The 24,490-nt window shown below is 36.6% G+C and overlaps 3 protein-coding genes across 9 annotated transcripts in view; 2 read left to right on the forward strand and 1 right to left on the reverse strand.

Moving 5' to 3' along the window:
* The window catches only part of LOC121319940 (serine/threonine-protein phosphatase 6 regulatory subunit 2-like), a 37,163-nt gene extending 34,675 nt beyond the window's left edge, over positions 1–2,488 (forward strand). Inside the window, 1 exon segment of the mRNA XM_041257922.1 lies at positions 629–2,488. The gene's annotated coding sequence lies outside the window, so the exon portion shown is untranslated.
* Positions 2,489–5,505: 3,017 nt separating this feature from the next.
* On the forward strand, positions 5,506–14,780 carry LOC121319941 (MOB kinase activator 2-like). Of its 2 annotated transcripts, XM_041257923.1 has the most exons (6): positions 5,506–5,931; positions 6,510–6,542; positions 10,703–10,857; positions 11,424–11,520; positions 12,386–12,510; positions 12,736–14,780. In XM_041257923.1, exons 1-6 carry the CDS (start codon positions 5,843–5,845, stop codon positions 12,978–12,980), a joined length of 744 nt encoding a protein of 247 aa, XP_041113857.1. In that variant the 5' UTR covers positions 5,506–5,842; the 3' UTR covers positions 12,981–14,780. The 2 variants fall into 2 exon arrangements, with proteins under 2 accessions (XP_041113857.1, XP_041113858.1); XM_041257924.1 differs by lacking the exon at positions 6,510–6,542 and having other exon boundaries at positions 5,508–5,931.
* Positions 14,781–21,705: 6,925 nt separating this feature from the next.
* The window catches only part of LOC121319942 (myotubularin-related protein 5-like), a 60,554-nt gene continuing 57,769 nt past the window's right edge, over positions 21,706–24,490 (reverse strand). For all 6 annotated transcript variants that reach the window (XM_041257926.1, XM_041257929.1, XM_041257925.1 and 3 more), the window contains 3 exons: positions 24,199–24,286; positions 23,844–23,975; positions 21,706–22,420 (listed from right to left, as the gene is read on the reverse strand). In XM_041257926.1, coding sequence (XP_041113860.1) covers positions 22,322–22,420; positions 23,844–23,975; positions 24,199–24,286 — 319 coding nt within the window. In that variant the 3' untranslated portion in view covers positions 21,706–22,321. The remainder of the gene's footprint in view (positions 22,421–23,843; positions 23,976–24,198; positions 24,287–24,490) is intronic.

The following is a 24,490-nucleotide window of genomic DNA, read 5'->3' on the forward strand; positions in this document are numbered from 1 at the left end:
TTTTTTTTTTGTGCTAAAGGCTTGTTTAAAATAAAACAAAATAATAATACAAAAAGGTTTATTTGTATAGTGAGGTGTGCATTTGTCATTTTGTAACTGCACTTTTAAGATTTAATTTGCTTATTATAAGAGTATAGTTAATTAGGAAGGTAGCAGGTTAGGGACCTTCAGATAATACAAGTTTTGTCTTTTTGTTGTTTTCAAGGCACCTTCCCATTTCAGTTTACTTTTAAACAAGATGGAGAAGTTGCCTGTAATTTCCATTTTACTTTTATTAAAAACAAACACCTCTTTTCTATTTGAAGCTGTTCATTTATTGGTTTTGTTCTATTTGTACTAGTTTCTTATATAAACTAATATCACATATCCAGATCAGATAATAAAAGTGAACTGGGTTCTTAATCGTGTGAAAGCACTCATTAAAGAAAAGTTGCTTTTTAAAAATGGGAAAATATTAATACAGTACATTATGTGTATTTTTAAAGGACCATAGTAAATATAAATAAACAAGCCGCTGCTGAGGTTAAACCACAGTTCAGTTCAGGAGATCTATTGTACTTTAACCTCAGCATCGGTTTGTTTATTCATTTTTGCCATGATCTTTTAAAATCGCTGCTTTGCATTCCAGGTCAGGTCTGGGCGTGATCCTTGTAAATGGGAGAACTAATTGAAATGGAGCCATACCGAAAGCAAACTACTACAAATGGAAAAGTGGCTTTAGCATTCCCTGCCCTGACGTCTTTCACTGATCCTTGTATTATCATCATGGTGATCCGTCACCCCTACCCCCATGTTTAACAGTGTGATCAGTATGGCATGCATACTTTGGGCAGATAATTTGAATCCAAAGCCTACCACCTGAAGGTTTTTTAATTTTTTCTTTTTAATTTCTCTAAAATGGCTGATTTTTAAATTTAGTTCCTAAACTAAATTTTCTCATTAAGCTTTTCAGATGTACTTTCACCATCTTATAATTACCCCCAAATTTTATATTTTAATCACATATTAAAATTGACCATTTACAACCTTTAGTTCTTTATAAATGTGGTTAGTGATGTATTTTTTAATAACCTACTGACATTTAAAAGGCTACATCTTTTAAACCATTTCAGTTGTTTTTGAGAATCAGAAACATATTCCATTATAACAAGTCCAAGCTCAATGGCAGTGGTAGTCACAAGCCTGTAGGAATTGGGGATTGGAAATATGGGAAAGCCATTAGGCCTGGTCCTCACAACCTTAAAATGAGACCCAGTAACTCATTCCCTGTTAAAATATCTGTGAGGACCTTTTTGAAGTTACAGCGCCGATAGTTACGCAAGTTATTTCAATCATAGATACGTTTATAAGTCTGTGGCTATTCCCTGTTTGTCTGTCATGCAAGTCGAATAAAGTACAGTATAGCTAGAAAGAGCAGCTGATGTAGACTAGTCATTTTTCATAATAACTTACTTTGACTTCATCCTGTAGTATCCAGTGCCTATAGTGGTCTGAACACACCTCTACATTCTAACAATCCTTTCCAACTACCAACCCATTATAACCAAAAATATAGTTTTTATTTAGCCTGGGTTCTGTACGTTTAAACAGAGAATTTTAATTCAAGAACACGCATATTTGAACTCAAGTACGTTTAGAAATTGAACACATTTATATTACAAAACTGTATTCCTGTTTTTATGGCTTGTTTTTGTTCAGGAACTAATCTGTTATTGCATAAGGGTTAGGCTATGCGGCATTTAACTGAAACGTGTAGCCAATAGTGTTCGCTTACAGGTGCCAAGTTTTGGATGTTTGTATTTCTATAAATTTAGAAGAACAGTTTACCCCATTACAAGTTAAATAAGGCTGAACATGCTTATACTAGTCTGTTTCCATAGATGATGCAGTATGGAGCGGGGTGGGGGGTCTCTTTGTACTAGTCAACGGGACAGAGTGTGCTGTAGTATCCAGTGCTCAATTATTTAAAACCCAGTTTAGTCCTTCCATACCTCCAAATAAACCTAAAGTGATTTCTCCTTGGCCTTTTATGTTAAATTGTACTGAATCTGGGATATAGTGCAAAGTAGTAGGGGCCCTGTTCAGTGATGCTTAAATGATACAATACTTTAGAGTGTGTCTATATTTTATCTTTGTAATTATTGTATGTATGTATTTATGTATATGAGGTACAAAAAAAAAACAAAATAATAATTAAAAAAATGATCTGTGCTGCCTTCTGATTTCTGTGCATTTTATGATTTCTATATTAAACTTAAGTATTTCAGTCTGTTACTCGGTCAAAAATCTTTTTTTGTATTGTAAAACTGATGCTGGTGGTTTAATTTTTTGTTTCTTATCTGTTGTCAAAATTAGGCTGTAAATTCAAACTATTAAACAAATATTTCAAACTGTGGTGTTTGTGTACTGATAATTAGTTTTGTAGTCACCATACCCTGTACAGATCCTAGAAGAATGGACTTCACAATATAAATACTGGTCAATGAAACGATGTTAGTTTTTTTTTTTTTTAAATCACAGTGTTTAAGTATTTGTAAGAATTGATATAACCACCATTGAGAAACACTGTACTTATGTGCTGACTGGGGTGCAGAAAATCACCTGCTAGGTGTAAGTCATGACACATGTCCCCACCTTACTGGAGATTAGGATCAGACTGAGTGTGTTGGGTCACTGGATTGCAGGTTTCTATAATCTTTAATTATCAATAAATGAGATCACAAATTTTTAACCAAAAATGGAATGAGGTAACAATTTTTCTTTTTAAAAAAATTAAATACATAAAAATTAATACCCAGGATGCTCCCTGTCAGAAAAGCATTCCAGAAAGTGACCTGATGGATGACCCTGTGTTGATTTCACATGGAATGAACAAGGTTAGCTTGCATGGGTATTGGATTAAAAAAAATATAAAAAATGCTGCAAATGATGACTGTATTCAGTGAAGGTTTATTTTTTTTTGGCAGCCCATGGACACCAATTTAAATATTAACTTGATGTGACGTTATCTACGGGATCTACACTCATTGCAAAATAGACTCAAAAACACAGTTGACGCCTCATACATGCAAAAAGTCCAAAATTGAACATTGCTAGTTTGTTAAAATCTACGGAAATATCTGCAATATTTTACTGTTCAACAAGATAATCATCTACATGAATACAAAGCCCCTTTCATTAAAACGAATGTTCTTTGTTTTATGGCTTGGTCAGGCAGCTGCACCTTTTTGGAGACATTTCCTGTTTTTGATTCAGGCAGTTTTCATTGTGCATCTTTTTATGTTTTGCAGTGTGTTGGTTGACATTTTCTACAGCAATCACTAGCTACACACTGTTAGTCTGGCTGTCTCCAAGTGCTGTCTTACGTGCCTTGAAAAGACATTTCATAGTTAAACCAAATGTTTAGTTCCTGGTTGAAACAAAGACCTGAACTGGAGTTCTTCCACTCACTGTCAATCATGTTAGAAACTATTGCTTTTCTTTTTATATTTTCTCCTGTTATAAAGAGGTGGTTGTGTGCTTTGTGAACTGAAGGTTGAGGCTGTGGTTCAATATTGTGTTAATACTGAGAACTAATTTTGATATAATTTCTGAATGGGGGGTCAAGGATGTAGCTGCTTGTAAAGTGTAAATACATACACGTTAGTGTTTTGTTTTTTTAATATATTTTATTTTTTAAGAAATTGCAATATATATTGTTACAAGAGTTTTCTGAAAACTGTTTGGAAGAAGAAAAAAAAAACAATCATTTTAGGGAGTGGTGGGGAAAAGTTATACCTGTTCATTTCCACACACTTAACACCTTCAAAAGGTAAGCTGAATATGCAAAAGTGGGAAGAATTAGCAAGTCAAAAGAAATTTATGAATGGCAGGAGTCTCTGTGCTCATCTTGTTCCTAGGAGCTAATTGATCTGTCAAGTTGGGTCTTAAAGGATCAAAATGACAGCAACATTGTGGCCAGGTTCCATATCCTCACTATTCTCTGTGAAGAAGTTTCTCCTACCCACAGTCCTGTCTACACTTAATTTCCAGCTGTGCTTCATTTGTGCTGTGCTTAAAGCATTGGCTCAGGTTAACCTTGTCTACCCTTTGCTCTGAATGAATTCAATTCCCTCATCTATCTTCATATCTCATTCTTGAACCCTGGGATTACTCTGGATGTTCTTCGCTGACCACAAAGTCCTTTTGGTAAAGTGAGAACCAGAATTAAGAACAATGCTCTAAGTGTTGTCCCACCAGTACATTATACAGTCTTATCATAACCTCTTTTGATCTAGACCAGGGGTCTCCAACCCTGGTCCTGGAGAGCCCCTATCCAGCAGGTTTTATAGGTGTTTACGTCAATGGCTAAAGATCTGGAACACCTGTTAATCTTGACTAATTAAGCCAATAACTGATTCAATTAAGTAACAGAGAGACTGGTTCAAATGAAAACCAGCAGCCAGGGTAGCTCTCCAGGACCAGGGTTGGAGACCCCTGATCTAGACTATACTTGTAATTACATAACCAAGTCCGATGGGTTATGAAGGTTATCCATTTCTGTTTTTTTTTTTTTTTTTTTTTGTTGTTTGTTTTGTTTTGCTTTGTAATGCTGATTTTAAGTCAAGTCTTCTCTGTTTCAGTTGTAATTGCTCTGTGGCTGTATTTTTAACAGCCCGCCCTTTGGCAGAAGGTGCAAAACAAAATTATTAAAACTGGTCAGCAGATCTTTAAGGTGCATCTCTCACCAATAGTTGTTGTCTAAACTTGTTAAGACCCCAAAGGTAATAAATAATTTTCCAGACTAATAAAACATACATAATGGCAAAAAAAAAAGTCATTCCAACAGGTAATTAGAAACTTGGTACAGTCAACAGTATGTTTAAAAATAAGGCTACTTACAGTAAACAACCACCTGAAACCCTTACGGATGAAAATATATTTTAATATATTGAGCAGTATAATGTAGTATATTGATTAATATATTTCACAATATTTAAGATTACAAAATGTATTCTAGAATATATGCCGATATACTTTTTATTATTGTACAATATATAAATTATACTCTACTATTAGTTTTTCTGATGTAAACACTTTTAAAGAACTTAGAGGTTATACAAATGTAAAAAAAAAAAAAAGAATATTAAAAACCTTAAGATTAAAATGGCAATATATTGTATGTCAATATATTTACAAAATATACTTTCCTTCCATAAGGGAGCCTAGAAAAATAGCCAGAAGGGAAGATATTAACCCATTTATCCCTAAGCCTCACTCAAAGTGCCAGTGGGCTAGTGCTTTACATTGTCAGCCATTGCCTTGCTCCAGCTGTTAATGTTCACCCTTTGTTTAGGTGCCAGTTGAGCTGTTACAAGTACTGTATAGCCAGCTGTAGAAGTGACACAGCATTCAAAACCCTGAAAGTGTGCGCGTGTGTGTGGGTGGCGCAGGGCTCATTTGAATAACAAGTATCATCTGAATAGCAAATATTTGTGAGCCAATCTGCTGGAGGAACCTGCTCTCCAGCTTTTCAGTGCAGAGAGAGGGAGCTGATCATACGAGTACCCTGACATTTAACTGAGAAACGAAAGCCAGAAAGCACAGAGTGAAAACAATAGAGTACACACCTTCAGCAAGGGCTTTGTCTCGGCAGCACTCTGTCTCTCGCTGGGTACCCTCTGCACAGCATCTGCGGGTCTTCACTGGGGACTAGCTCGGGAAGGAGTTTTGTGTTTTCCCACCAAGCAAGGGCTCCAGGCAGCAAATCCTCTTGGGTGTCCTGTTTATCAGCCAGTGCTCCTGGCAGTTTTCCCCACATGGGGAGATCGGAGCTGTGTGCAGCTTCATACTAGTGCTGGTCATGGGTGGATGTCACAGTATGGGCAGATCAGCAATTGTAGAACATTCACCAAGAAAGCAGGAATTTATAGATCTCAATGGACCAAACCTGTAAGTTAAATATATATATTTTTTTAACGCTACAAAATCCATGCTTCCAACATGTATTCTTTTTTTTGTTTGTTTGCAATGGTGGTTGTTTGTTTTCTTGCAGTCTCACTTAGAAAATCAGTTCCAGGAAACAGTACTTATCTTTGTTTTGAGGCGAATGCAGAAAAAGTAAATTAGAGAAAAAGTTGCAGTTCATAAATACACACACACACAACTGCAATATCTTCTTTAGATTTAAGGGGATCATCATTTCCAGTTATACCCCTTTGCAAGTGGCAACATGTTTGTGGTCAAAACTGGAGAAGTAGGTGTGTTTGTGTTGTGCGTTCCTTTGATATCACACACGGTTATCTTATTCACGGAGCTCACTGGAAAGCCTTGCTTGCACAAACATATCTGATACTGGAAACAACATTAAATAGTTTTGTGGCTAAAGCAGAACACTCAGCTCCTTTCTGTTAGGACATACATTGCTAGACAAAGTGGGTCTCATCATTTTGTAAGAGCACGTGCTTAAGCAAAGGGTAAATATGTGTCTGATCAAATACCTTCAATTCCTTTGGGTTGCCTTTTTGCAGAGAATCAGGAAGTGGTGTGACTTTCATGTTCAGGTACGTATCCTGTTTCCCCAGCCTTCTTTAAACACACTTCGAATGCCATGGTTTATAGACCAAGTGCTGGAGAGAGGGGGCTGATGCAATAGTGGTTGCTGTGAGGACATGTTTCTACAGTTATGGGGTTTCTATGGAAGTTGTTGTTATTTATGAATTATGTCTATAATTCTTTATTGATTTTAACTGAATTTATTTAGAGTTTCCTTTTTTTTTTTTTACATATCCTTCCACATAAGCACTCTAAAATGGCCGTTCTATAAATATAGTCCTCCATAACAACGATCTTCTCTATAAAATGAGTACAAAACAGTGTTTTTAAAACTGTATACTTTTATTTGAATAAACAGAGAACAAAAAATTGTATAAAAAATGTATTATTATTATTATTATTATTAGTGTGCAAAAATGTTTCCGTGAAAATAAACTGAGGACAAAGTCTGGGAAAAAAAGATTGTGCAATAATAATAATAATAATAATAATAATAATAATAATAATCATAATAATCATAATAATAATACATTTGTATTGTGTAGTACAGAGAAGGCAGAAAGGAGGTGTTAGTGCGACAGTAACGGGAGAAGAGACCTGACTTAGAGAAAAGTGAACTGCAGCCCGAACTTCTGAACAGGTTGAGGTCTGGATAGAAAAGAGATCCCCCACCAGAGAGCCATCCTCTAAGGAGAAGAGGGCCTGGTCTTAAAGGCTGCGGCCCAGGGGATCTGAAAACATAAGAAAAACTCTGACACGGCAGAGTCGCCTCACGGAGACCTGAAAGGAAATAATAGTAAAAGGGTTCCCTGACCGATGTGGTGCTGTCCTTGAATGAGTTGGTGCTGTCCTTGAATGAGTTGAGACTGTGGTCGCCGAAGCCAGGAGCAGAGGAGTGTCCCGCAGGGAACCTGTAAAGAACAAGAACAGATGGGTTAGTTGTGACTCAAGCACTGAGAGATTAAAGTGGGCCACGACCAAAAATGTTATATATAAGATGGAGCCTCACTGCGATGAGGTGAGATAAGCACATGAGCTGGGAAAAGATAATGTGGCTCTTACTCATGCAGTGAGAACCTCCCTTAAGTAACGCTGAGGAAGTGCAGCTTCCCTAAGGTCAGGGAAGTGAGGCTCACTTACCCCCCAAAGAATTGACTCCCAGCTCACCGCAGAACCTCACCGTGACATCATAACATAGATTCAAGGATGAAATGGCATATGAGACAAAAAGAGAGGGGTTAGAAGGGTTAGTGTGTAATGGTTTGTGTGTTTACCTGCTGCTCAGAGGAGAGGAAAAAAAAACCTTCTAAAAGGGGAAAACCCTTTGGTAGCCCTGGAGATCAGGCAACCCCTACTCCGGGCATGTTAACAATTTTCTGATGGGCTATGGCAATGTTGGTGGAAGATGGGCGAACGCATATATCTACTGCCGCTGAAGTCCAGTGCCCCATACACTTGATTAGGTGAAGATTGATGTTACTGCTGGCTGCTTCTATCCTGAACGAATGAAGGATATAAAATTGAAGTGGAGGACCTACTCCGGAAACGAGAGTAGATGAATGTGATGACCTATCTTGCCGCTGGGAAGGTGGAAGCTGAAGAATTTGAAAAGCAGTGAGACATAGTACTTCCATGGTCAGGTCATTGAATAGACAGGAGCAGCCTTTTCTGAGGGTAGACATTGAAGAGTGAAGGATATGTATTGCTATAAAGGAGCCGGGAGGGAGGGGGGAGTGCTTGAGGATCCCTCTGAGTGTCAGGTCGACTGATGGTATGGATAGGAGTGTTGGGGAAGGGACAGAGTTGAGGCGGTAGAAATATGGAATTCCGAAGATGTAGGCTTAATGGGAGTGGGGGCTAAGTGAAGAGAATTCCTTGCGTGGGCGATGGAGGCTAGAATCCATTGCTCATTGAAGCAGGATGGATGTATTTGGCTTTGAGTGCAGAAAGTTGTAAATGTTTTCCATCCGGTGGTGTACGATGATTTGGGTGCTGGGGAGCAGATTGCAGAAGGTTGGCGGGTGTTGTATTTAGTTGAACAACAGATGTCGGTGTTGTTTAGTTTGATGAGAGCTTAGGTGGCAGCTGGAGTTGAACAAATATATGAAATCAACTGCTGAGGAAGCTCAGTGCTCTTTGCACCTAATTCTGGAAACAAGGACAGAGGGATGAGATGCCGACCATCACCATGTGTTAATGCTTGTAGTATTTGATAGTATCTAAGGAGGCTAGTACTGTCAGAGATTCACACCTTTCTATTAAGCTGTGTTGGATTTACTGTTGTGTTAAATATTAATGATGCAAACAAATAAAACAATCAATACATTCATTTGCAATTTTATTTAGTCAGTTCTGAGAGGGCATAAACAACGTGTTGGATGTTATTATGCTGTTTTGGGCGATCGTGCTGGGTCATGACATCCACTTCACCAACTATATTTAAACATGGAGGGAAGACACGCGCTGTCATTGGACATAGCTGGGATCAAAAAAAGGACGGGAATTAATTCAGAGACCTTACTTATTTGCTCTTCGTGTTTAACTTTAGCATAGTTTTTACAGCAAGGGCATTCTCAAGCAACTGCTTTAATACTGGAACAAGGGCATAACGCAGTTCATGGTAAGTGGTTTTATACAGAACTGTAAATCCTCAAGAGATATACAACATGACAGGCCAGACACAGCAAAAAACAATAATAAAAAAAGCCGCCCACATTATCATTAAGGTGAACTACACCACTGCTAACCATAAAATCACCCATCAGCTACTACTTTCGTCCATCTTGGAATCCACAGTAACAACTGACCTGCTCCCTTGTAATATTTTTAAACATGCTCATTAACATTTACACGTGAAATGCGGGTTTCCATGCGAAACAGGGCGTGGATTTCCCGCGTGTTTCGTCATTTACACGAATAAATGAAATTTACCCTATCCCACTCCTTTGGTCATTTTTTCGGCCACAAACATGGTTTGCGCAAGTAATTCTCCCAAACGCGCACATGGAACACCATTTCACATGTAAATTGGCCGTATGGAAACCCCATGATTGACAGAGAAAATAAAACCTGATTTTGTGGGCAGGGGAGAATAGGAGAGCCATTAGAAGGCAATAGCTGAACAGTATGCCTATTGAGCAACCTGTGACTCTTCCTGCCGTACCTTTGCAGGGTGGATTGCTCCAGGTTAACTGCTTCATCTGTCTAAATCTACCTTGTACTGAAAAAGAACATGCCTTGCCATCATGAGCTAGGCAATCAGTTATCAGCAAGTAGATACATCTCAAGTAAGAGACTGCAGGTTACTTTGTGTGTATGTATGTATGTATGTGTGTGTGTGTGATATTATATATATATATATATATATATATATATATATTGAATTATTATATGTACATTTATGTTACGGCTTTGCATCTTATTATAAACAGTAATTTGAATTATTGAGTGTTCGCTGATATTTATTTTGCTGCTAAATTGTATGAGAAACTCATTACCATAGGAAACCTTGGAAGATTGGATGTCTGTATTATAAATGTCACTTTTTTTTCACTTGAGATTATTGGAGTTTGTGGGTCTATAAATTCTTTTCACAAATATGTTTCCAGGCCTTCTGCATCTGCCCTGTTGTTCAAAAAAAAAAAAAAAAATTCAAATATGTAAACAAGATAGGTGTGTGTGTGGAGTTTCAAGTGTCATACTTTAAATGCAAACACGGGCCTCGTACAATTATATATTCTTAGGGCGAGAGACACACAGTAATAAAATAAAGCAGTAGCAAAACTGTCTTTGTGGCTAAAAGTTGGTGCTGCTTGTGTGTATGACAGCTTGTGACAGCAGCCTTTGTGTGGCAGTGGTAACACTACTAGTACCGATGGAGCATCGACCATTCTGGAAAGCTGGTGAGAAGAGGCTATTGACATACCAGTTCCAGCTCAGTATGGGTTGCAATAGTGTGGCAAGAGTGGGCATTTCAGATGTGGGTAGAATGTAAATAAATAAGTAAATGACAACCGCTTGTTTTACTGTAGTATGATCTAATATATCATATCACATATTAACCAGATCATACAAACAAAACGAATAATCCAAAGAATTATCTTCCACTCTGGTCTGTGTGCCTCTCTGTACCTGAAATGAATGTCAACGTTATCTCTCTGTTCCACAGGAAGAACAACAACATCACAAAATCACCCCGTTCGCTTACTGGAAAGCCTTACTTACAGCCTGGCTGTGTTTCAGAAAGGATCGTACAGGTGGATTTGAAAACGTTGGTGTCTCTCCCCAATGGGTTCGACAAGGCTGAGTGGATGGCCACAAACAGTACGTATACAGTTACACTTTCTTAGTATTATTACAGACTTTCAATTCCAGACTGGTCTCAGTGCTGTACCAGCATGGTACCCAATTACAGAAGTTTTAGCTTAAACTGGTGAGCAACTTGGATCTTCTCCTTTGTTCCAAGGTGGGGTTCTCTCCATGCTGAGGCTCAGCTACAAGTATTGCTGCCTTTTGTACACCTGGGAGTCATGTGCCCAGTTACAACCCTTAAAAACCCTCCAGTCACCCTCTGGAGAAAGTGCAGGGAGTTTGATCTGTTTAAGGCAGGGGTCTCCAATCCTGGTCCTGGATTGTTAGAAGCTGAATTGGTCCAATTATTAATTTGGTGTACAGTTGGAACAAAAGTCAGGAGGGATAGTGGCCCTCCAGGACCAGGATTGGAGATTCCTGGTTTAACAGGCTTGATATTTCTGCTGAATTACACTCATCTCTTAGACTGCAAAGAAGTTTCTGAGAACAAGGAAGCACCCTTAAAAAAAAACAAAACAAAAAAAAACCACATGCATGCATAAATATTCAAAACCTTTTTTTTTGTTTTTTTTTCCCAGCGATTGCTTTCTTCAAGCACATCAACGTGTTGTCAGGCGCTGTGTCTGAGTTATGCACTGGTACAACCTGTCCAACCACTTCTGCTGCCGGTAACAAGTGAGTATTCAAAAGAACATTGCTTATTGATTTATTTTAGATATTAAATTGCACTACAAAAGAAAATAATAAGCCATTTTTTACTGGCCAAAATTAAAATGTATATAACAGAACATAAAACTTACCTTAATGTAATAAGCTAACCCGATTGCTCAGCAGTTTCCTTGAAAGGTATAGCAAAGCAGGAAACTAGATAAAAAAGAACAATCAGTTTTTGGGTGATTTTACACCTTACAACTTACAGCGTGTGTGTATTACATTTGTATTACTGTTTTGTAATTGTTACCATACACAAGGTCTACTGGTGAATGCTGGGTATTTCCCTGTTTGCTGAAACAAGGACATGTGATTCCCATAGTAGACCTGAATTTTACCTTTAAACAGGGTTTTTGAACATTTAGCGCACTCTCAGGATTTCAAAGGGGGCTGTAGAGATGGGTATATTTATAGGACTGGATTATAAATGGACAGATCAACAAATATTAGTTTGAATAAATGTTCCAGTTTGTGTCTGTATAGAGATCTAACTGTACAAAGAGAATCTAGATGCCCATTCATTATTTAATAAAATCGTGTTTTCTTAGTTTTACAGATTACCTCTACTGTATATTATTTTTAAGACAGAACAGATGGTTACAAACTGGCCTTGAACAATAGTTTCCCAAAGGCAAAAAGTACCTGGAGACATTCCTAGGTTACTTGGAAGCTGGTATGCAAATAGGGCCCTTTGTGTAATGCAAAGCAGGGTTATAAACTGACTCTTCTCCAGTTTATTATAATTTATCAGCGGGCATATTTTGACATTAGTGCCCCCTAGTGGGTATTCAATAGAAACACATTGCATGACATTAATGTGTTTCAACAGGACCTACTATTGGCAGGACGACCATGGGAAAAGAGTGAAGTGCTCAGGTCCGCTCTACACAGACTATGCAATGTCCTACATACAGGAACTGCTTACTGATGAAAACGTTTTTCCTACCAAAAATGGCAAGTACAATTCTCTCTCTAACCCAAACCAATTTTAGCATTTTAAAAGTTGTTTTCCAACTCAAAACAAATACCTTTGGTATCAACTTCAGAGCAGAGTGACAAAAAGTGTCAGCCAAAAGGTTCCCAATGTTTAAAAAGAACACCCTCTTTAATAATAAATAAAGATAAAGCAATATTGACAACAAAAGGTTTGACACTAAGTCACCTATTCTACCTCCCCAGGTTCTACTTTCCCCAATGGGTTTGTCTTCATGGTCCAGAAGATCTTTCTTTACTTGTTCCATATCATGGCCCATCTGTATTGGGCACACTACAGAGACATAGTGAGACTAGAGCTGCATCCCCACCTCAACACCCTCTACGCACACTTCATGGCTTTCAACAAAGAGTTTGGCATCCTTGATCCACAGGAGACTGCCATCATGGATGACCTGACAACCGCTTTGTCTAAACACAGCCTTTACTAAGAGCTCCTTTAAGGACAATGGTCAGTCTTACTGTACCTCTTGCTTTGATGGACATTGTTAAGTGCTATTGTAAAACAAGGCAGTGAAGAAATGATCTGTAACGCAAGGTTTCCTGGAGTTTTGAAATAATCCTCTAATGAAGGCAAAAAAAACCAAATGGAAAGCTCTCCACATTTTTTGTTTTGAGGAATAAAAACAAACCGGATGTTCATGATTGTGCAACAACACATGACTTAAGGATCATTGGCCTACGTTGATTTTTTCAAAGCTTTCAACCCTGTCCCTAAGATGAATACATTCTCTTGTCAAGAGCAGGGATGGGCAAATATCTGAAAGTGCTGAGAATATACAATTTACCTATTGCCAGATCTGAATGAAAAAGTGTTTACTGCAGGTTTTGTTGGAGTATTTTGGGACTTTGGATCAACAGTTTGGTGGGAAACTTTCAAATCATATACTTGATATTTGTAGTAACAACCATCCCAAACACAAGGATATCTATCTATCTTCTTCTAAAGGACACCTACCTCAGTAACACACAGCGTGAAGCCACAAGCAAGTAGTCTGTTCAATATCAGGTCACAACCAGAGTTGCTTTTGAAAACTACAGCAACCAATTGTCTTTTAGCATTATATCCCTATGTAAACAATTCTTTCCGTTTGTGATGACGTAAATGTACCTGTTAATCCTTTTTATTTGTAAAAGGGAACATGTAAATTATATATTGGGGTTTCTTTATTTAATAAAGAATATACAGAATTATTTCCCATCAGCTTCCTCTGAATCACTAAAACAGATTTTTAGCTTGTATATTCACTTTCTTTTTTTTTTTTTTTATCTGAATGGTTTTATTTGTAGTTCAGACTGTTTGTGGTTTAACGTCAGGTCAGCAGCAGCATTAAATGCTAACAGGAGTTTGTCAAAAGAATGTCTATACTGCCATTTTATACATGGACTAGGCTGGAGGATTCTTTGAAGACAATTCACTTTTACCAAAATGTTGTATGCCAAAGCTATATTAAATCCTGTGTCATCGCTTTTAATTCATTTTGTGTATTACACACTAGAGAATCTGAGCAGGTAGTTGTGTGCTTGAGAACAAAATGGACACAGTATATAGTAAAATCCATATTTTGGACTATCAACTTCCAGTTGAACTTGCATCTATAGTTTACAAGCAACTAATCTACAGTCAGCACTCACATATCCGACCCTATAAAATGTTTGTGGGACTTCAGCGACAGTTAAACGAGCGTGATGCATATCTCATTATTTCAGTATGATTTGACGTATGTGTAGCCGAGGTGATAACTTGACCCCTACCATCAAAACAAACCCCCTGCCCTGCGCGCGCGCACACACACACATTGTACGGAAAGAAAAAATAAGACTTGGGTTTGAGGAACTGTACATTATATTGTAGTGTGTATTTTTCTTTTCTGTGGCACTGTTGCCATTTCATTTTTCTTATTTTTGATATATCACAAAAGACGGATCATGACGATGGTAGATCGTTCATGGAAGATTTGTTTCTGCAGGGTCAAGGCAGGATATTTACAGCAATGTGTCTCGAATGTTTAATTATGTGAAGACAATCCTCCTGTTAGTTTTGTTTTTCATCCACAGGGGTATTTAATTGATTCTTTCATTTAAATTTGTTAGCACACAAGTTGGGGGGGGGGGGGGGGAAATAACACAGAAGTAAAAGACAAACACTTGTCCGTTTTTTTCAGGGAATACAAAAAAGATACATAGCTGAAAGGACTGGGTTTTAAAACACGTAGGCTTCCATTTAGATGTACTGTATTGGTTTTGTTGATACAGTACTATATTTTTAACAGAAATAGTATTTTAATTCATAATGACATGATTCTGAAAATAACACTTGCCAAAATAGACTAATACAGTACATACTTTTAAATCTAGTACGTATTGTACTAGCATTATTTAATGACCCAACAGCAAAATGAAACCAACCCATGCACAGAACTGCGTAAAACGTAAAAGGCGCTGCAATTTAGCAAAAGATTTAAAAAAAAAAAACACAAAAAAAAAAAAACAACCAGTTATCAGAATTAAAACAGAATCCAAAATTGCAAAATATAGTGCTTGATAAAGTCCTAATGTCACAGTTCACATGTAAATGAAAATTTACAAAAGCAACAAAAGATCACAGATTAAAAATAAATAAATGCATCACAGTATCTAAAATTGTTTAATGATTAACTTTTACATGACTGTGGCCTTTGTTTTTGGAGGAAGCACTGTGTAACTGCACAGTATTAAAGACAGATTGATTTGCCATGCCAGAAAAAAAAAAGGGGGGGGGGGGGCTTTGATGGTTAAAGAAGGACATTGTAACATTAAAGAGATGGGCTTTGTATCAGAAAACTGGTGACTGAGTCAGAAATCGTATGTGACCGGTAAGTGCATCTATCTCAAATGAGGACTGATTTTACTCTTAATACAAGGGCGGTAAAACATGACCAACGTGTACCTGGGTACCAGATAGCTGAGTGCTGGCTGTATTACACTTCAAATCAAAGCATTTATAAACAACAGAAGCAAAACCAAAAAAAAGAAACCAATGACAGCCTCTTTATATACATATGTATGTATTATATATATATATATTATATATATCTATATATAATATATATATATATAATATATATATTATATTAAATAATTTCGAGCTAATTTTTTCTTTTGTTTCTATAGGCACAACACAAGGACTCTGTATGTATGACACAATGTACAGAACTTGAATACGAATTCAATACATTTCTGCTTGGGTATTTTATAAACTCAATGTAACACCAACTGTCTGCCAGGCAAAAGTTTTATACAAAGAAGAAAAAAAAAAGTTGTCAGTTATTACTATATACAAAAAATGATAACACTGAAATCTTTTTTTTTTTAAATGTATAAAGTTAAATGTATGGAGCAAAACGTATTCGTAGTTGACAGTCGGATTTAATGGGAAATCAAATGTTTAAATCCACCTGCTAGTATAAAAACACAGAAACAAAACACAAAAGTAGCCGAGCTCTGGTTTTGAAAATTCAGAAAAGCATTTAAGTACACCCTGCACACCTTGATGTTAGCATTTTGACCACAGAAAAATCAAAAATTAAATTGATAGTACTATCCTTCCCCAATCCAGTCTGGCTGTGAATTCTAGCAGAAGACATACACGTTTGCTGCCACCTCTTTATTCTCAAGCAGTTAAATCCAATAAATGAATAAACTGAGGTTATGGTGTAGGACTTCTCTGTGACTGGCTTGTGAATTGTGTTCAGGTCCCCGCTGATGTCAGGTAAGCTAAAGTATCTGAAAATGTTTAAGAGCAAGTAAATGGCCTTAATGTGGAACTCCTTCAATCAATCATCTGGTTATCAATTAACTCATTCAGCACTAAACACCTTTACATAAAGATTACCTTAGGATATTAAAATTGTTTCAGAGTCTTATAAATTAAGAAGAAATGCATGGTCATACCACTGGCCTATAGTAGGAACACAGAGGACACTGAATGAATGTGGTATACGGTTTGTATTCACCGCAGGAGGATGTCCCAGTAAATCACTAGCCGACTGGGGCAAATGGTTTTTGGAAGGACATACTAACTGGAGTGGAATAACAAAAATGTATTCTATGCTAGATATATCTGCTTAGAATAGAAAATAAAGAGATCTGAGATATGAACATTTCTAGTTTTAAGATCAAAACATGGACTATTCCATCTTATGAACATGAAATTAGCAACATTTATTTTTGGCTTCAATTTAGTGAGTTTTACACACAAAAAAAATAAAACAATTTGTTCTCGGTTTTAATTTATAGATCCAAAGAAATAAACCAACAGTGTTGGACTTTCAGAGATGCACACACAATTCCATGAAGTTTCAAGCCCAGAATGTTTGGTTTTTAATGTTTAATAACATGCTTGATATAGTTACCTAGTCAAGACATATATATTTACTTTAACTGTTTGGAATACAACACATTGCACATTCCACTCCCACACGACAGAATAATTTACTTGTCAATGTTCACATAGCAGTATTGCAATTTGCATTGCTGATAACATTTATATTAATAAAAATGTGTGTTCATGGTATTGTACAAGCTATACAGAACTGTGCAGCTTTTTAAAATGCAACTGCAATGTTACATCAGGTAAATGATTCAACAAGAAATTACCATAAATTTACTACCATTATAACAAGAAATAAGTGGGCTCAAAAAAGCAGGGTTCTCTTTAGGGTGAGTTTTTGACAGCAAACTCCCAAATAAAGTAGCAGTGTCATGCAGGAGTACACAATGGCACATATTGGATGTTTTCAACTTAAAAGAAAAAAAAAAAAAAAGAAAAAAAAAAAAGATGATATTTCAAGGTCAACTTACATGTGTTAAAATAAATTACTACCGTACATCACATTAACATTTTATAGTATATACAGTGATAGTTATTAGATGAACACCTAGATTTAAATGCAAGTTTGACAAGACTTTAGGATTACCCTTCTATATCCTCACAGGTGTGTTGCTGTATAAGTGTTCACATTTTCCAGTAATTCCCTCAAAAGGCGTTTACTCATTCTCTGCCAAAATCCTACTTGTAAATGTCCCAAGTACTTGACCACACTTTTAACCTCTACACAGCAGATTTTTGAAAACTATAAAAAAAAAAAGGTTTACTTAAGTATTTTTTTGCAAATATAGTTACACGGTGGTGTAGAAGAAAATATGCACAAAATATGATTTGCTTTTTTAGTTTTAGAGTTTTATTATCATATATTTACTCAAGATGTACACATTACTAAAAACTTAACTAAATAACACCAAAGTGGTTTAAGAACAAGGCATCTCAACAAGGGCACCAAAATTATGAGGGATACTGGTTTGTTTAGTAATTCATGCCACATGTGCTACAAGTGATGACCATTCACAGGCAGTGTGACCACAGAGAACTTATAATCTTACTTTTAAATATGGAATTAAGAACCGAGTGGGAATACCTGCAAGAACGACAGTTGTGTTCCTTCAGAAATGTTTCACTAAGCTGCATATTCAAATTCCCAAGTACTACTTAAAGATTTAGATCACATTTACTCTAAGCTCCAACCCTCAACACCCCAATATAGCGAGCAAGTGTTCACCCTGTTCAGTTATAGGGTCTACAATTAAATGGCTATGTGGAATCAGTGCGACAACATTGTACAGTAGGTTTGGTTGATATAACGATACACAAACAGTTTTATCTGAAAACATTAAAAGCAAAAGAGGAGTCGGGGGAACGTGCCAGTGGGGCATCCACACTAGATTCTAAAGGTCTACTGTACATATTCACAATACATCACACTGCTTGGAAAACAAAGATTTTAAAACTGCAGAATACTATCAAACTGTAGAATTGTGGGCAACAGCAGAGTTAGATGTAACCATACTGCTTCATGGTCAGTTTTCTATCAATTTTCAAATTGCTTCAGTAAAAAAATATATATATATATATATATATATATATATTATCTATATATATATATATATATATATATATATATATATATATATAATATATAAAGGAAATTGTCATGCTGTACAGGGTTCGTTGATCCCTTTAATAATTAAATGTAAATCTTACATTAAAACAAATTCTCTCAAGTAATCCATCTCAGCAGTGCAAGGTTTTACAGTATGTGTTAATAAATCATCTGATAAACATTATCCATTATTCTAAAACAGTTAATCATATCGCCTAACAGTCGCCTGCCAAAACAAACATGTTAGTACTGACTTTTCGAATACAAATGCCATCTGGTTTATCAACCAGAACAGGCAGCTTAAAGTTTATACCAACCCATTTGTACAAACCTGCACTTCTGATAAAGCAGGAATAAATCAAACTTTTCTAGGAGGGAAACTGGGAAATGTGACAATACTGCTATACAGCGCCTGTTCTGTATCATTACTCTGTACAGAGACATCTATCTAAAAAGCTTTGCATGAAGACAACACAGATCAAACTATATACAAGCTTTACAAGAATGAAATCACTTCGCCTCTAGCTACAACACTGTTTATTAACGAAGCCACAGCTGTGAGAGAGACCAACAATACTGTTAAAAGGCTGCAAACATACTCTGTGGGCACTGCCCATCCAGAACATATAGTAAAGCTATGTTTGTTCATTTTATACTTTGATAATTCCTAGTCAATGTTCACACACATTAAAATATATATATATATATATAAGAAATTTTAAAAAATTTAAAAAATTTTCATATATAACATTTTTTTTTAAATATAAATATAAAATATATATATATATATATATATATATATATATATATATATATATATATTTTTTTTTTTTTTTTTTTTTTTTTTTTTTTAAATGTCTCAATCTGAAAATTCTAGGTGATGCTAAAATTTTGGCCATAGCTGTACATGACTCTACTGCTTTGTCTATTCTGTTGCACCAGGAAGCCTGTTGGGTGAAACTAAAAGTAACAATGCTTGACTGTGTGGTTACAGGATATCAACGTGAGCATGCAGGTTTGTTCAAATACTTTAAAATAGAAGGGGATTTAGGAACAAAAGGTACAGTAAATTCCACTTCTCTTTCACAGTGGGATGTTTCAATTGACCACCACCACATTTTTGGAAGATACCACAAGTTGAATTTCTATTTCAGCCTGATTGGAACCTGTCACATTGCTCACTGGAATCTCAAGCATGCTGTTAAACATGCAAATACCACACGTATTGCTACTTTTTTTTTTTTGTTTTCCAACTGCAGAGACTGAAAGAGACTGTAGCTTGGTAACTGGTACTGCACCATTTTCTTTTACGATTTCACCTTCTAGGTCATTTCATCTCACCAGTGTAAATGTGGTAAAAGCATGTTACTAAGTGTAAAGCATGCCCATCAACAGAGGGAGCAGCTGGTTACTCTTTCATTATCTAGATGAAATGATTAAAAACAACCCCCAAAAACCTGAAACCTAGGCTTTCAGAGATGTTTTTAAATGAAAATCTATAAACGTGTGCTTTCAAAACGACACTCGAGACCTATACGGTGAATGGAACATTCTGCAGCTATAGCGAATTTAACAAGAGCAATGTTGGGAATGGGACGTCATGTACAACAAAAGAACAAAACCTGGTATTTAGAAGCAGCCAATCCATTTTAATAAAAAAGGACTGAAAACCGTTCTTACAAAAAGACATGTGGGAACACAACAAAGGGGGAAGTGGTGGTATTTGCATTCAGTAATTCCAAGATGTCAAGAACATGCTCATTAACTGGAACAGCAAGTTAAAACCTCTCACAGCTGGGTTCTGTAAACACTAGCATCCACTAGCTATTCTGGGCTTCCCCTTTCCCCCGTTTGCTTTGCTTCATTTAATAACTGTACTTTGCGTAAGTTAATAATCACAACATAATATATCCTTCGTTCTCCTCATGCATCCCTTACATTTTAAACATTAATAGTGGTTTCATAACAGCAACAAAAAAGGAAGCGCTTTAAATATTGTTGGTAGCTGCTCTGTAAACAGTTGTAATTATTCATTTTTTACGACTTGACATTCTCTATTTCCCTGGGTGGATGTATACTCACATACTCAAACTGGCATTCTTAAACTTTTTTTCCTTAGGTTGTCAAGGTTTTCCATGTAAATAGCAAACCAATACAGATGAAAAATGTTATCAATATTGTAAATTTAGGGGCTCCTGATTGGCACATCCAGTAAAGGCTAAAGTGCAGGATGAATCCTATAGCCTTGATGTCGACGGTTCGAATCCAGTTTATTTCATTGCCTACCATGAACGAGAGTTCCCAGAGGGTGGCAGGGGGGGGCTTGAGTCGGCCAGGGTGTCCCTGGCTCACCGCGCACCAGCGACTCCTGTAGTCTGACTGGGTGCGTGCGGGCTTGCCTGTAAGAGGCACAGAGCTGCGTTGTCTTCCAACGCTGAAGCTCTGAGGTGGCTACATGGTGAGTCTGCAGTGTGAAAAGAAGCAGTCGCTGCTCCAGAGTCAGCGCAGGGGTTTGCAACGGTTTGCTGAGCCTACAGTAATAATTGGATGCTCTAAATTGGGAGTAAATAATAAATAATTGGTGACTGCTAAATAAAAACAAAACAAAAAAAATATAAAATTTAAAATACAGAACAAACTGAATTTGCTTACAGTTCCTTATAGGCCACCCCAAATCTTACTGGTTATTAATGCCTCTCTCATTACCACTGCCTCAGACTACAAAATGGCTGTAAAATCACTGCCTTGATAGACCACATTAAAACAAAAAGTACATTTAAAAACACAGTATATAGGTTTAATAAACAATCAATTATTGTTAGTTTAATTATGTTTCCACAGCAGTGCTGCCTAGTTGTTAGTGCATTAAAGCCTGGTGATTCAAGTTCAGTTACAAGTGCTTTTGTCCAACCAAATTTGAAAAAATGTTTGCGATATCTCTGCGTGGGTTTATATACAGTAAATAAACTGGAGCCTTGGTCAGGTGAATCCCACAGGGCCTAAACTGAACAAGAAATGATGAATTTACAAAGAGAACTAAACTTGGTCTGTTGAGAGGTCTGAATTCAATCAAATTGAGGCTTGACTTGACCAGTGTCTTTGAGGAAGTTAACTCCAATCAAAACACGGTCTACTGCATTTGACGCTTTGGAAGACAGTATGTATAAATGTGTGTGTGATATATATTATTTATTTATCTCACAATTTCTTTATACAAGAGAACCTGGCTGCTTCAGGAAATCCCATGTTGATCAGGCCAGCAATAAAGGCCTATAGTGTACAAATCAGGCTGGAAAAAAACCAAAAAACTTTGAATTCTGACATATTCAACTGAGAAACTACCAAGGAATGCCAATTTGGGACCGCACTTGTAGTCTGGAGACTGCTGCATTTTATCTGAAACAAAGTATACGTTATTGGTCATGAATTCAAGAGTAGCCCCAACAGTGACAAACTAAGTGTCCTTTATGGTAACAGTGACTCACCAGAGGTGTTGTGAAAACAGTAAGACAACTGCAGTAGCCATAGAAAACCAAAAACAAACAAAAAAAGGACAAAAACACAGGAAGACGTTGACACGACATCATCAGTTTGCAATGTCACCAATACTGAACAAGGTCACCCAATCACCCTTCCACTCATGCTTTCGTGGGACCACTGCAATTGGAGACAGGAGTAGTCTCATGTCTTTAGTTCACACAACTCCCACCCAGTGCTATGAGGAACAAATTTTCCCAAAGCTAGGTGAAAATGTCTCCATATAACCCAGGCTGATTTAGCTTTCTTTGAAGATGTCACGCATCGGACAAGCAGCTCTGAATACTGTCCATCCACAGCTGGGCATTCTGACTGTCTTGTGCACAGAAGTTGTAAAATCTTTTTGTTGTCTTCAGCTGCAATGAGAAACACATATGTAAGATTGGGTGGACTGCATTACTTTTTTGAACAACAAAAAGACCTCAGTTTGCCACTCGGCCCCTGAAAGCCAAAGGTTTGACAAATACAACTGCAATCTGAAGCAACTAGTGCATATGCATTATCCATTATTGTTTGTGATATTTACTTTAGTGGATCCTTAACTTCTCTGCTGTTTAAATTGTTATCAATGGCTAAACAACAGTTTACAAAAAAATAAAACTGGTAGCTTATCCCTTATTTTTTTAAGGAGCAATAATTTAAAATTGGTGGGCTGGTAGATCGTGGGTAATGTTAACTTGTAGTAGCAGCAGTAATGATAAAAAAAGAGCTCTGTACAAGCAGCGCGAGCTAGGAGGCTGCTGTAACTTACGTTGTATTACTGATCCCTTCATATTCTTATTACATGATATTATATCTACCCAATTAAAAAATGTTAATTGATATGTTGGTGTTTTCAGTCCCTGAACTTAAAAGTATTCTGTTTCAAACTAAAAGTTAAAACAAAAAAAGGGGAAACAAATGCAGCGCAAGGAGAAACAATGGGAAATCTGGTCTTTATGAACCAAGTTAATATAAAGTGCAGTCTGGAGTCAGACAATCAGTCAGTACTTCTGTAGATGTTGCAGAATGGCACAAAGCACTCACTTTACATGTCTAAATACAAAAATGCCAAAAAAGTTCAACATTTACTATCTGTTCTTCATAATCCAGATCAATTGGAGAACACCACCATGTCTGTGCAAAGATTAAAAATAAATCTAAATTGGGATCTCTGGGGAAAGTAGCGTCAAACATCTAGCAAAGAAATGAATACATATTATACGATGCTTCTTCTTCCATTGACTTGATGCCATACAATATCAGATGGAAACACACTTCTCAAACTCAATAGTTTAGATTGATTGAATTTAGAATTGCAGTTTGGTACATAAGATACAATGAAGAAAAAAACAACTTAGTATATGGAAGTTGTGGTTTGAACCTGAGCCTTCAACAATTTAGAATGCATGGTTATTTTTGCCAGCCATTTATATGAAAATGAAGAAACCTCACCAAGATCTACACAAATAGCATGGATGCCCTTGGGAAATATTAAAAGCGCTGATTCCCATTGTTTTGTGGACACTTTTCATCCGTGCTTATGTATGTGGCCTCAGTGCTATCTCTCTCTAGACTAAATAAATAAAAAACAACTGATACAAACTTGTACAACAAACCAAGTTAAAAAAGGTTCTAGATTATACAACACATTTTGCAGGGATATTGCTGAAGAATCAAATTAAGACAACTTAAGAATTTTTCATAATTACAAATACACACAAATTATGGAGCTCATTGGGAAATGTATATATGAATTAAATATATCTTGCTGAAACACCCTAGAGTTGGTATACTCACATCAAAGAAGGCTTTTTCATCAATATTTTTCGGGGCTCCCATGGTGGGTGTCCCTTGGATAACTGACTCCACTTCAGCAAGATCAATCACTCCTTTACAGTCTTTATCTTGCCTGGCATCATAATACCTCAACTAGATGAGAGAAGAGTCCAGTGTTACATGAAAACTGCTGGATAACTATGGAAGCACTGAGAGCAGTTGCTGGCATAGATATTTCTGAGAAGGCAATGGGTTTGAATCCTAATCAAATATTGCTATTATAAATACATCGAAAGAGCAGTTTGTTTGCTTGTATTAGAGGGAGCAAATACTATTTGTTTAGAATTAAAAACAGACAGCTGTTTATTAACTTTACCTGATGCTTAGTTTTGTCCAGCACAAACCAGCGGGGTTTCCATGGCTTTAATAAAGCACCCTTCTTGTAGAGTATTCCCTCAAACGACCTAGAAGAAAAGAGCACACTGTGAACACGTCAAAGGTAAAGAAAAAGGAAGTTATTTTTAATAAGAATGCTTCTTACAAAAGCAGCAGGTTCATGCATTTGAGAGAGGAGAGGAAGACTCATGAAATTAATTGGAGACTTAAGTTGATGAGAAGCGATTACCCTGCGCAGTACGAATTAAAATGGTGTGCTGTACAGTACAATT

Source organism: Polyodon spathula, chromosome 8 (genome assembly GCF_017654505.1).
Source record: "Polyodon spathula isolate WHYD16114869_AA chromosome 8, ASM1765450v1, whole genome shotgun sequence".
Lineage (NCBI taxonomy): Eukaryota > Metazoa > Chordata > Actinopteri > Acipenseriformes > Polyodontidae > Polyodon > Polyodon spathula.